Genomic DNA, 14,491 nt, shown 5'->3' on the forward strand with positions numbered 1-14,491 from the left:
CTATCATTTCTAATATAAAAAGTTTTACTTTCTGCAAGGTTTAAATGAAAAAAAAATGAAAAAGGAATGCATGTTTAAATTTATGCTGATCAAAATTATAACTGTAGATTTTTATATTGCAGTTTTTTAAAGACGCCTCTTCCCCATACAAATATTGTGTCTAACTAGATTTCCTAAAAATGCAGGTTTGGATTTTTAAGTGTGCACAAACTTCTTAATGTGCCTAACCTGTACTCTCAAACCCAGGTTTGGATATGTATAAATTATGTGTGTAAAGACTTTTAAAAATATGTCCCTTGGTTATGGCACAACAAGCTGACTGTTTAAAAAGGCATGCAAAATTGAGGGGAAATTACTTGTTTAGACATGCATAATGAGCTTGAGTGTTTAAATGTAATCCTGGGTCTGTAGTGTTTCATAGGTAAGAATATGACCAAGTTCTTACACAAATTCAGAGACAGACCATCCCAGTATTAGCAAGTGAGATTTACATGACATAATAAAATTGTTTCAACATACCCAGGTAGTTAGTCAGGGACCAGCATTATCAGTAGGTGACACAAACAGAGAAGAAAGTTACTTTGCTGATAACATAAATGATTTAAAGAGAAGTATAGAGGAAGGCGAAGGAGAAACAAGCGTTGCAAAACCAAGGATGATGATATTCATTGAACTAGTGTAACAAGGCACTTGCAATCTGCTTTGTTTTGTACTGCCATTGTGCCCCCAATTTGTTCTAGAGGGGCATCTTTGGAGAAAGAGCAGATTAGATATCACAGTGTTAGGTGCTATTCTAAGAACCAAGATGTATGGACAGATAGCTGAACATTCAATTGTGGGTCACTTTGTTGGTGTTGCAAACAAGTGGGCCAGTATTGCTTTTGTCTTAGACATCCCTTGATTTTTGTTAAACACTTTAAAATCACCTGCTCTGAAAGGTAACTATGCAACAATGGCACCTTTTTATGGAGCAGTTTTTGTAAATGTTAGTCCTATTACTTACTTCAGTGACAGAAATAAAGGCTTTTGACTCATTACCACTGCAGATTCAATGCAATGATGGGACATAAATCTGGATTTAATTTCTTCTCTAATTGTTAACTAAGTTCCAGTTGCAAGTTTTAAATCTCTTCTGTTACACCTGTGCAATACCCCTGAATACAAAGAGGTTACACAAGTGTAACTTATGACAGAATGTGGCCTCCAAGGGCTTTATTGCTGATAGTGTATGAGAAGGAAAGTATCCAGGTCGTCTTACAAAACCCAATGGGAATGTACAGATCTGGCATTTTAAAAGAAAAATCTTGTTAATTCAGCATATTTGAACTGAAAATTGATGCCGCAAACAGTGAACTCCACAGTGCATTTTAGCGACTTCATAGTAGAAACAAACTGAAAACATGATTAATATTTGTATACCTTCTTACACTTAAACTTCTTGTTCTTCATCTTTGAAATATTTGATCTATATAATTATGATACAGGATTAGAATTGGCTTTAATGGATTTAAGTCTTTTAAACAGATAACACAAATTAAAGTACTCTTACCCAACATTCCAATTTAAATTAAAGTTCCCCAGCATGCTTGTATTTGTAATTTTTTTTAAATAGAATTGTATTTCCCTTCCAAAAAAGCCTTTTGCAAATGAGCTATTCCAATGTCATGCACTGTTCTTGTGAATAGACAAGATGTATTTTAGCTGTTTCTGTGGGATTCAGTGTTTGCTTTCAATATGTGGTATGAATTTCATGTAGTGAATATAATATACATTATTTATGGTAAATAAGCATTAAAAAAAGTAGTTATGGTTGATGCTATGTAGCTAATTTCTACCTTAGGTCAATGGACCATTAACTGGAAATATGTATTTTTTTTAATTAAAAACCAAGATATTTGGGTACGTAGTATAAACTAAAACTAAATGGATGCATATATTTTTGTTACAGAAACACAAAAGCATTTGACAGAAAGCATTTATGCTGCTGTTGTATATTAGCATTACAGTTGTGCATAGATGCCCCAACTGAGATCAGAGTTTCATTGTGGGTAGGTACTGTACATATGCAAAGTAAGAGATAGTCCTTGCCCCAAAGAGCTAACAATCTGAATAGACAAGACAGTGAAACAGAGAGAAGGGTTTGTCTACATGGGGACACTGAGGAAAATTAATCCAAATTAACTAAAGGTGTGAATTTAAAGTGGATTAGTTACTCTGCATTAAATTCTGTGTGGACACTCACAATTGAAGTGGCTGAATTCACTGAATTAAAATAAACCAAATGATGGCTTCTTCAATTCTGAAAGAGTGTGTTCACACATAAAGTATCAGAGGGGTAGCCGTGTTAGTCTGGATCTGTAAAAAGCAACAAAGAGTCCTGTGGCACCTTACAGACTAATAGACGTACTGGAGCATAAGCTTTCGTGGGTGAATACTCACTTCGTCAGATGTGGTGATTACACAGGGGGTTAATGCATTTTAACTAATCCACTTTACATTCACACCTTTTGTTAATTTGGATTAATTTTCTTGATTGTTCCAAGGTAGAAAACTCTCAGTTCAGTACTTCTGAAGGTCACAGGAAATCAATACCAGAACCTAGGTTTACTGGGTCCCATCCACTAGATTTCTGCTTCCATACATTATACATTCGTTGTTTTTGCTCTTATTTAAATAGCAAAGAATTCAACTAAATCACCTTAAAGAAAATAAGTACTTAAGTTGAAAATTTGTATTTAATGGTTGACTTATAAGCCCCTGAAAGATGCAACCTCTAATGGAAAGTTTCACAGACTTTGAATTATAATGGTTATTTCAAATATTAACTGTAATTATAGTTTTCAGTTTAACACCACAAAGTAAATATCTATCATTTCCTTGTTAGGAAGGAGAAGCAGTTGTTGCCAGTGGCGGAACATCAGAAGATGAAGAGAAAGCATGGCACAGTGATGGCAGTTCTAGGTAAGTGACAGAATATTAAGTAAAATATAACTTTTAAGGATTCTGTCCTGTCTGCATGTTTCAGTAGCATTAAAGAGCATTGTGCACATAGAAGAGAGCAAATGCTTAAGAACTTAAAAGATATGAAAACAGAAACTTAATTTTTCAGGAGGTGTTTTCTAACCTTTTTGGTGCGGGTGGGGGGTATAATTTCAGGAGGCACTAGATCAGCGGTTCTCAAATGGTGGGTTGGGACCCCAAAGTGGGTCACAACCCCCCTTGAATGTGGTCACCAGGGCTGGCTTAGATTTGCTGGGGCCCAGGGCTGAAGCCTGAGACCCACTGCCCAGGGCCAAAGCCAAAGCCCAAGGGCTTCAGCCCTGAGTGGCTGCACTCAGGTTGCAGGCCCTCTGCCTGGGGCTGAAACCCTTGAGCTTCAGCTTTTGGCAGTGAGGCTCAGGCTTTGGCCCCTGCATCCAGGGCAGTGGGGCTGGGGCAGGCTCAGGCTTCGGTCCCCCCTCCTGGGGTCATGAAGTAACTTTTGTTGTCAGAAGGGGGTTGTGGTGCAGTGAAGTTTGAGAACCCCTGCATTAGACTAATCTGAGGTGGCAGTTGGGGATGTGGAAAGGTGAAAAGGAACTGCTAATAGAAAGCTACCTAGTCTTCAGGTAAAGCTTTCTCTCTCTATTCTGGCAGTAGGACATAATGCAGCCAGCTTTGTGGGCAGCTCATATATATATTTACAGGTGTAGACAGTAGCCGACTGGTCAAAGATGCTCTACACAGCCATGCAACTTAGTCCTATGAAACTAGAAATGGGCACTCCGCTCCAGAGCAGGCAGCTTTCAGGTGGTTAGGGAAATGAAGAAGAAGGAGTTATCAGGGGAGATGGACAAAAGAAGCAAGAGAGCAAAACAGAGTTTAAGCCAAAAAACAAAAAGGAGAAAAAACAAGAGAAGAAAGAGAAAAGACTGAAATGGATAACGAGAAACTATAACTACCAATTTATATGAGAGAAAAGGTGAGTGAGTTAATATCTTTTATTGGACCAACTTCTGTTGGTGAGAGAGACAAGCTTTTGACTTGCACAGAGCTCTTCTTCAGGTCTAGGAAATGTACTCCCAGCATGATAGCAAAATGCAAGGTGGAACAGATTGTTTAGTATGTGTACAGTAGTTAGCACATATTGTAAAGGACAGTTCAAGGTAATAGCCCGTTAACACCTCTGCAGTCATTGGACAAAAAAAGGTGGGGTACAGATTGTTGTAATAAGCCACGCATCCAGTGTCTGTATTCAGTCCATGATTTTTAGTGCCTAGCAGAGTAATGAATTTAAGCTCTCAAGCTTGTATTTTGAAAGTGTTCTGCAGGTTTCCTTTGAGGATGAGGACTGATAGGTCAGCTATAGAATGATCGCGTTGTGAAAAGTGTTCACCCACAGGTGATGTGATGTTTTTGTCTTTTATCGTTTTCCTGTGTGAGTTCATTTGAGAGTGTAGTGATTGCCTGGTTTCACCTACATAGTTGTTGTTGGGGCATTTAATGCACTGGATGAGGTACACCATATGTTGTGATAGGCATGTGTAGGATCCATAGATTTTGAAAGGTGTGTTGTGTGGGGTATTGATCAGTGTAACAGTGGAGATATGTCTGCAGATTTTGCATCTGTTGTTCTGGCAGTGTCTGGTGCTGTTTTCAGTTGGTGTGTCATTGGGGAGCTTGTTTCTGATGATGAGCTTGGAGAGGTTGGGGGGTTATTTGAAGGCCAGAAATGGGGTTCAGGAAAGATTTCTTTCAGGATGGGTTCCCCATCGAGTATGGGTTGTAATTATTTGATGAGTATGGGTTCCTGTGTGGAGTGGTAGGTAGGTAACAACTAGGGTGTGTGGTCAGAGGGGGTTTTATATCTGTATTGAAGCATGTTCTCTCGGGGTTTTCAGTTGGCCTGTTGCGTGATGTGATCTACTTCTCTGGTGGAGTGTCCTTATTTGGTGAAGGCAGTTTTAAGTGTGTTAAGGTGTATATCCCAGACTTTCTTCTCAGAGCATATTCTGTGGTATCTGATTGCCTGGCTATAGATAATTGATTTCTTGGTATATTTGGGGTGATTACTGGGTCTATGAAGGTAGGGGTGGTGATCTGTGTGTTTTTTATATAGTTGCTGTAGGCTTCCATTGTTGAAGCTGATTGTGATGTTCAGGAAGTTGGGGGCGGGGTCTTTTTTTTGTTTTTGTTTTCCAGAGAGAGTTAAATGGACAGGTAGTGGTTGTTGAAGTTGTGTTGGAAATCTGTGAGGGAGTTTAAGCTGTCTGTACAGAGGGTGAAAATATCATTGATGTTTCTCAGTATATCGGTTTCATGGTGCATTTGTCCAGATATTCTTCAAGGTGGTTTAAGAAGAGATTGGCATATTGCAGAGCCATCCTAGCACCCAGGGCTATTCCTGTAATTTGGACAAAGTATTTGTTGTTGAATGTAAAATTGTTATGGGTGAGGATGGAATGGATAAGTTTGACAGTGCGTTTGGAGTAGATAACTGAGGGTTGTCCATTGTCTCGTAAATATTTGAGGCAGGCAGCCATGCCGTCATTGTGAAGGATGGTGACATATAAGGAAGTGACATCTAATAAAAGATACTACCTCACCCACCTTGTCTCTCTAATATCCTGGGACTGACATGGCTACAGCTACGCTGCACACAATTTATATGGTGTCAACTGTGTTAAAGATGGACAAAATATGCATCTGCCAGTTCATCACAAAGGGACTTCAGTCAGAAAAGACTGAGAACAACTGTGCTAAGGAAGTGTATTCAGTTTTAACTGTTTGCCTAATAATGTAGGATTTGGTTGTTGATACTGAAAATTACTATTAAGTAAAGTTGAAATAAGAAAATAATAAAAAATTCTGCCCAACCAAGCCACTTCAAAAAGTTTACTAGATTGAAGGGATATTTTCTGGAAAGAAAGGGGACAAAACAAAACTCTTCCACTGTTTAAAACAAAAGGAGGAAATGCACCTGGAAACTAGACAGTGAATTTAACATCAGTTGTGAAGGAAATAGAAATGCCATCTAAATTGATGTGGAAAGGGAATACCAAGAGATATTTTGTTTGATTTAAGATAGTCTGGGTATATTTAGGAGGGGAATGGGAGAGAGCATTGTTAATATGCTAGAGTTTGAAAATACTGCTGCTACATTATGCTAAATGAAATAAATTAAATTTTCAACGAGTAATTGGCAAGGATCTATATTGGAGAATAATGGTGGTGGCTGTGGCGTCTACTGCAGTTGTTGATTACCTAGAGGCCCCAATCAAAGTTTGGAGCCCCATAATACTAGGTACTAGAAACATACACAACACAAAAAGGCACTTCTTGCCCCACAGAGCTTACAGCTTCAGTATAAGACAACAAAGATGGGAGAGCACAAATTATCAATGATAGGTATGTGATCACTGTTTACCAACTGCCTAAACACTGTTCCGACTACTAGGAGTAAATGGTAGGTCTGCTTAAATCTTGTGCTTGTTGTTTGTAGCATTACTGATCCATGTGTTTGTTACCTCTATTTTGGATAATTATGTGCTTCTGTGAACTTCAAACCCGTTACTCTCAAAGGAAGACTTCAGAATGTTGTTATATGCAATCATTTTGGCATTTAGGGACAAATCAGTTGTCCTTGAGCACAGCCAAGTAGCCTAGCTGTGTTCTAAGGAGTTCCATAGGAGTTGAGGTAATGGAATCCTTCCTAAGCTGCTGAGTTGCGCTATGATCACAACTGTAGTTCCACTGTGTCCAGTGACACCATTTCATAGAGCAGCAACTACTGGCCCCTACTGAGCTTTTGGGTGCTCAGAGAATCTTCATTTATCAGTTTTATATTTGGTGGGGAATCCATTTATAATTTATCCTAATTCAGAGGGATCAATTTATATGCTGTCTGTCTTCCACATGAGTATGTGGGGAATAAGACTTCTTTATTATGATTCCAAAACCTTTTTCAAAATAATGAATACTTAAAATGGTGTTAGGAAAACATTGAAATAAAACATATAGAGCTAGTGGGGTAAAATAATAAAAATAAGCTGGAAGTAAAGTTAGAAATAGATACCCATTGCTTTTAAATTAATTAGTGTTTTAATTTATTAGAAAAGAAAGTTTATATGTCAAGAACTTAAACTCGTAGTTCAAAAAAACTTTGTCAAAGTGTGTAAATATTCAATTAAGGCTTCCACATCACTATAACTGTCCCGTCACCTTGATGCTTCAAATCTCCTCTTTTCCTTCCTTCGCTCCTCCCCATGAAAAACATTTTAACTACAGCAGGTCACAGTCAACACAAGAAGAACACTACATACTGGCCTGAAAACAATCATGCCAATGACATTTGGAGGTTGCACGCCTTGAAAAGACACGTGTCGCCCTGCCTTTCATTAGGACCATCCAGACCAATGCCGATACGATCTGGCAGTCCCCAGCATCTATTCCTCCCATGGCCAGAGGGATGGAGAGGAAATATATGGTGCCATCTAAGGGCTACAAATATCTCTATGTTCACCCTCACCCTTTCTCTCTGGTGGTGCTGTCGGTGAACGAGAGGGAGCGACATGGCCAGCAAGCGCCCGCTCCCAAGTCCAAGGAGGCCAGGCGCCTGGACTTATTCAGGCACAAGATTTATTCAGCTGGTGGCCTATAGCTCAGGGTAGCTAACCAGCAAGCTCTCTTAAGCCGTTATAACTATAATACCTGGACCTTGATGGGGAAATTTGAAGAGTTGGTCCCCCAGGAGTCCAGGCAAGAGTTTGCGGCTTTGCTTGAGGAAGGCAAGAAAGTGGCAAGGACATCCCTGCAGGCGTCTTTCGATGCGGAGGACTCAGCGGCAGGGACGGCTCCAGGCACCAGCACGACAAGTGCATGCTTGGGGCGGCAAGCCACGGGGGGCGCGCTGCCGGTTGCTGCGAGGGTGGCAGGCAGGCTGCCGAAGGCAGCCTGCCTGCAGAGGATCTGCTGGTCCCATGGCTTCGGCAGACCTCTCAAAGGCATGCTGCCAAATCCGCGGGACCGGGGACCTCCCGCAGGCAAGCCGCCGAAGGCAGCCTGCCTGCCGTGCTTGGGGCGGCAAAATACCTAGAGCTACCTCTGCTCGGCGGCCAGAACTCTAGCCTCGGGCATGGCCATGCGCCACATCTCATGGCTACAGGTGTCCCGCCTTCTGCCGGAGCTGCAACAGACTATCCAGGATTTGCCCTTCGATGGCCAAGGGCTGTTCTCTGACAAAACGGACCCCAGGCTTCAGAGCCTGAAGGACAACCGGGCCATCATGCGCTCACTGGGTATGCATACCCCGGTGACTCCGCTCAGACCTTTCCGGCCTCCGCCTCAGCGCACCTACCCTAATCCTCGGCCGCGGCAAGACTTCACTAGAAGGCGTGGTTGTGGTAACCGCAGGAGACAATCTGGTCCTCAAGGAGGCCAGAATCAGGGCCCCACAAAGCCACCGGCGTGGTCCAAACAAAACTTTTGAAGGTGCGCTTGAGGACGGAGCACCAGTCTCCTTGCCAGATCCTTTCCTGCCTTTCTGCAACCGTCTCTCCTATTTCCTCCCTGCGTGATCCCGCGTAACCTCAGATCGTTGGGTCCTACGCACGGTAGATACTGGGTACCATCTTCAGTTTGTTTCGCCGCCGCCCCCCCTCCTCTTCAGGGACCCCTCTCACGAGCAAATCCTCTTATAGGAGATACAGGCGCTCCTGGCCATCGGAGCGATAGAAGAGGTCCCAAAGGACTGGAGGGGCAGGGAGTTTTACTCCTGTTACTTCCTAATTCCCAAGGCAAAGGAGGGTCTACGGCCCATCCTGCACCTGCGCGGGCTCAACAAATTCATGGTAAAGTTGAAGTTCTGCATGGTATCTCTGGGAACCATTATCCCTTCCCTGGAGACTGGTACGCTGCCCTCGATATGAATGACGCGTATTTCCACATAGCGATTTACCCACTGCACAGGCGATTCCTTCGCTTTGTGGTCAGCCAGCAGCATTTCCAATTTACTGTCCTTCCCTTTGGCCTGTCCACAGCACCCAAGAGTCTTCACAAAATGTATGGCTGTCGTAGCGGCCTCGCTCCACCAACGTCGGATACAAGTCTTCCCATACCTCGATGACTGGCTCATTCGAGGTTCCTCCAAGACGCAGGTGCGGTCTCGTGTTCATTTCGTCATGGGATTGTTCGACCAACTCGGCCTGCTGCTCAACACCGAAAAGTCCACTCTGGAACCTACACAGAGAATAGACTTCATTGGGGCGATCCTAGACTCGAATCTCGCCAGGGCGTGCTTACCGCAGCCCCACTTTCAGGCCATGATGGCCATTATTCAGGGCCTCTGAAGCTTCCCAACCTCGACAGCACACACATGACTCACTCTGCTAGGCCACATGGCCTCGTGCACTTTCATGACCAGACATGCCAGAGTACACCTCCGTCCACTTCAGACCTGGCTCTCCTCAGTGTCCTGTTCTGGCCGAGACAGCTTGGACACAATTCTCACTGTGCCGACAGAGGTCTTAGCCTCTCTGGGCTGGTGGCTGAACCCCACCCTGGTATGCGGAGGGATGCCATTCCATGCCCCACAGCCTTCGCTAGCCCTGACCACAGATGCGTCATCTCTGGGCTGGAGCGCTCACCTTGTGGGACTTCGTACGCAAGGTCTTTGGTCCGCACAGGAAGTAACCCTACACATCAACATAAGGGAACTGAGAGCAGTACGCCTCACGTGTCAAGTATTCTGTGAACACCTACAGGGCTGTTGTGTCACAGTCTTGACAGACAACACAACGGCCATGTTTTACATCAACAAGCAGGGTGGGGTGCGGTCCTCCCTCCTTTGTCAGGAAGCCATACATCTCTGGGAATTTTGCATAGCCCACTCAATCGATCTGGTGGCGTCGTTTCTCCCAGGAGCCCAGAACACCTTGGCAGATCACCTCAGCAGGTCCTTCCTAGCTCACGAGTGGTCGATTCACCCGGACGTTATCCATTCTGTTTTCCGGAAGTGGGGGTTTCCCTACATAGACCTCTTCGCCTCTTGCGAGAATCGGAAGTGCCAGGTGTTCTGCTCCCTCCAAGGATGCTGTCCAGGCTCCCTGTCAGACACATTCCTGATAACTTGGAAAGACTACCTGCTCTATGCCTTTTCTCAGATCCCACTAGTCCACAAGGTCCTTCTCAAGCTGTGCAGGGACAAGGCCCGCTTAATCCTGGTTGCTCCAGCGTGGCCCAGACAGCATTGGCTAAAGGTACATATCTAGAAAAAAAGAATGTAGGCTGTACAGGATGGGGGATTCTATCCTGGGAAGCAGTAACTCTAGAAAAAGATTTGGGGAGGCGAGGTGGATAAACTGATGAACATGAGCTCCCAATATGATGCTGTGGCCAAAAAGGCTGATGTGATCCTTAGATGCATAAACGGGGGAATCTCAAGTAGTAGAGAGATTATTTTGCCTCTGCATTCGGCACTGGTGCAACTGCTGCTGGAATACTGCATCCAGTTCTGGTGTCCACAATTCAAAAAAGAAGTTGATAAATTGGAGAGGTTCAGAGAGGAGTCATGAAAACGATTAAAGGAGTAGACACCTACCGTGTAGACTAAAGGAGTTCAATCTATTTATTTTAACAAAGAGAAAGTTAAGAGCTGAATTGATTTCAATATGTAAGTGCCTACATGGGAAACAAATATTTAATAATGGACTTTTCAGTCTAGTAGTAGAGTGGGGTATAACATGATCCAACATCTGAAAGTCAAAGCTAGTCAAATTCAGACTGGAAATGGGGTACATTTTTAACAGTGAGCGTAATTAACCATTGGAACAATTCAATAAGGGTCATTGTAGTAAATTCTTCATCACTGATCATTTTTAAAGTGAATGACAAATCTAAAGTACTGTCTGTGATGGAATACACCCCTATGTTCACACCCTACACCCTATTATAATATTTTTTGTACAAAGTATGCTTGTAAGGTATCATTTGAAAACTCATAATTTGCAGGTCAGTATTGTCCTGGTAAAACATTGCATGTGAAGTTATAAGATTCCTCTCTATGATGTTATTAAAACATGTTCCAAACACCGCAGCCCTGCCCAGGCAGAAATCAAAGGTGTGTCCTGCACAAAGGAAGGTATGTGTGCTTTCCTTAGGCCTTGTCTACACTGCAGAGTTTTGTTAGCATGTTCACACTACACTCTCTTTGTTGGCAGAGCACGTCCACCTTTGGGGCACTAGCATTGACAGTGAGAGCAGTGCACTGTGGGTAGCTATCCCAAAATTCAGCTCGCCACCTTCTGCTGCTAGATTTTTTTGGGAAGGCAGATTGAATCGCAGCGCATCATGGGTCCTGGCTCAACCTCCCATGATGCATTGCTTTCCATCCGAGCATTCCATATGCTTCCATCTTCGGTTCACGACATTTTTCAACAGCCCTTGTTTACTGTTCACCCCACCAACTCGGTATGAAAGGATGGATCCCGCACTGCTCTCCAATGCTTTGCTAGCTATCAGTAACACATTGTGAATGGCAGTGCAGGTAATCGTGAAGTTCCTAATTCAGCAGGATACACAGTTGCCTGACGTGCTGTCTGACATGGATAGGAGCAATATTAGCTTACTTTTGGCATTAAAGGAACAGCTGAACACAGTGGACCGTTGCTTTTGGGTTTGGGAAACTAGCACTGAGTGGTGGGATCATAGTCCCATGCAGGTCTGGGATGATGAGCAGCGGCTACAGAATTTTCAGATGAGGAAAGCAACCTTCCTGGAACTGCATGCGGGGCTCGCCTGAGCCCTGTGGCATACCCAAATAAGAGCTGCCCTCTTGGCAGAGAAGCTCATGGTGATTGCTGTATGGTGACTCCAGACTGCTACCAGTCAGTTGCAAATCAGTTTGGAGTCGGGAAGTCAACCATAGGGTCTGCATTAACGCAAGTATGCAGGACCATTAATCACATCCTGCTATGTAGGACCGTGACTCTTGGCAATGTGTATGAAATAGTGGCTGGCTTTGAAGAAATGGGTTTCCCTAACTGTGGAGGGGCGATAAATAACATGCATATTCCAATTTTGGAACCAGACCACCTTGCAATAGGAAGTGGTACTTCTCCATGGTGCTGCAGGTGCTTGTGGATCACCACAGGCGTTTCACTGGGATAAATGCGGGGTGGTCTGGAATTGTTAATGATGCACGTATAATAGAACCATAGAAGATTAGGGTTGGAAGAGAACTCAAAAGGTCATCTAGTCCAACCCCCTGCTCAAAGCAGGACCAACCCCAACTAAATCATCCCAGCCAGGGCTTTGTCAAGCCGGGCCTTAAAAACCTCTAAGGATGGAGATTCCACCACTTCCCCAGGTAACCCATTCCAGTGCTTCACTACCCTCCTAGTGAAATAGTTTTTCCTAATATCCAACCTAGACCTCCCGCACTGCAACTTGAAACCATTACTCCTTGTTCTGTCATCTGCCACCACTGAAAACAGGCGAGCTCCATCCTCTTTGGAACCCCACTTCAGGTAGTTGAAGGTGGCTATCAAATCCTCCCTTACTCTTCTCTTCTGCAGACTAAATAACCCCAGTTCCCTCAGCCTCTCCTCATAAGTCATGTGCCCCAGACCCCTAATCATTTTTGTTGCCCTCCACTGGACTCTCTCCAATTTGTCCACATCCCTTCTGTAGTTGGGGGCCCAAAACTGGACGCAATACTCCAAATGTGGCCTCACAAGTGTCAAATAGAGGGGAATAATCACTTCCCTCAGTCTGCTGGCAGTGCTTCTACTAATGCAGCCCAATATGCCGTTAGCCTTCTTGGCAACAAGGGCACACTCTTGACTCATATCTCATATTTTCAGGAACACCAGCCTGTACAGAAAGCTGCAAGTGGGGACTTTATTTCCAGACCAGAAGATTAAAGTGGGGGATGTTGAAATACCCATAGTGATCCTGGGAGACCCAGCATATCCCTTAATACCATGGCTCATGAAACCTTACATGGGAAACCTGGATAGCAGTAAAGAGTGCTTCAACAATAGGCTAAGTAGGTGCAGGATGACCATGGAATGTGTATTTAGTAATTTAAAGGCACACTAGTGATGCCTTTATGGCAGGTTAAACCTCAATTAGGATAATATTCCCATGGTCATAGCTCTGTGTTGTATGTTGCACAATATTTGTGAAGGTAAGGCTGAAAAGTTTGCTCAGGGGTGGATTGCTTAGGCAAGCTGCTGGGACACTGATTTTGAGCAGCCAGATACTAGGGCTATTAGAGGGACATAACAGGGGGCAGTTCGAATCTGGGAGGCTTTGAGGGAATACTTTGAAATTGAGAACCAGTAATGTATGTTGCTAAGCTCGGGACTGCAATGCTTAAGGAAATCAAGTTTTGCTAGGAAGCACTTGTGATTTTTGTGGCCTAGGATTCCATATAAGCAAATGATTAAACTGCTTCTGTATGGGTTGCTGCCACCTGCTATTACAATTTGCAGGAAACAAATGACGATTACTTATTCAAAAACTTTGCTTTTATTACACAGAAACCACTACACACACACACACCCACGCCCCCACAAAACGATATACAACCTATCCTGGAAAACAATCTCTCACTCTCACAGACCTTGGGAGGCAGGTCAGTCCTCAGCTTACAGACAGCCCCCTAACCTGAAACAAATACTCACTAGAAACGACACACCACACCACAGAAACACTAACCCTGGAACCAATCCCTGTAACAAACCCTGTTGCCTACTCTGTCCCCATATCTACTCTAGCGACACCATCAGAGGACCCAACCACATGAGCCACACCATCAGGGGCTTATTCACCTGCGCATCCACTAATGTGATATATGCCATCATGTGCCAACAATGCCTCTCTACTATGTACCTTGGCCAAACTGGACAGTCTCTACATAAAAGAATAAATGGATACAAATCAGACATCAGGAATGGTAACATACAAAAGCCAGTAGGAGAACTGGACAGTCAATAACAGATTTAAAAGTAGCCATCCTGCAACCAAAAATACTTCAAAAATAGATTTCAAAGAGAAACTGAAGAGCTACAATTCATTTGCAGACTTAACACCATTCATTTGGGCTTGAATAGGGACTGGGAGCGGCTGGCTCACTACAAAAGTAATTTTCCCTCTCTTGGTATTGACACCACCTCATCAGTTATTGGGAGTGGACCACATCCACCCTGACTGAATTGGCCTTGTCAACACTGGTTCTTCACTTGTAAGGAATTCCCTTCTCCATGTGCTAGTATATTTATGCCTGTATCTGTCATTTTCACTCCATGCATCTGAAGAAGTGGGGGGTTTTACCCATGAAAGCTTTTGCCCAATAAATCTGTTAGTCTTTAAGGTGCCACCGGACTCCTCGTTGTTTTTGTAGAAAGTGGAAAGTAATGTGCAGGTAGAGTTTGGGGAGGGCATGAGAGAGTTTGAATGTGCTGAAGGCGTGGGCGAGCATGCATCTGCTCCGTCTGGAGTGTTATGAGGG

General features: G+C 43.6%; 1 protein-coding gene across 3 annotated transcripts in view; it reads left to right on the top strand.

Moving 5' to 3' along the window:
* The window catches only part of LOC120401555 (pleckstrin homology domain interacting protein), a 341,061-nt gene that overhangs the window by 237,383 nt on the left and 89,187 nt on the right, over positions 1-14,491 (top strand). For all 3 annotated transcript variants that reach the window (XM_039531654.1, XM_039531655.1, XM_039531656.1), the window contains exon 22: positions 2,885-2,961. In XM_039531654.1, the coding sequence (XP_039387588.1) occupies positions 2,885-2,961 (77 nt within the window). The remainder of the gene's footprint in view (positions 1-2,884; positions 2,962-14,491) is intronic.

This window comes from Mauremys reevesii, linkage group 3, assembly GCF_016161935.1.
Source record: "Mauremys reevesii isolate NIE-2019 linkage group 3, ASM1616193v1, whole genome shotgun sequence".
In the NCBI taxonomy this organism is placed as follows: Eukaryota; Metazoa; Chordata; order Testudines; family Geoemydidae; genus Mauremys; species Mauremys reevesii.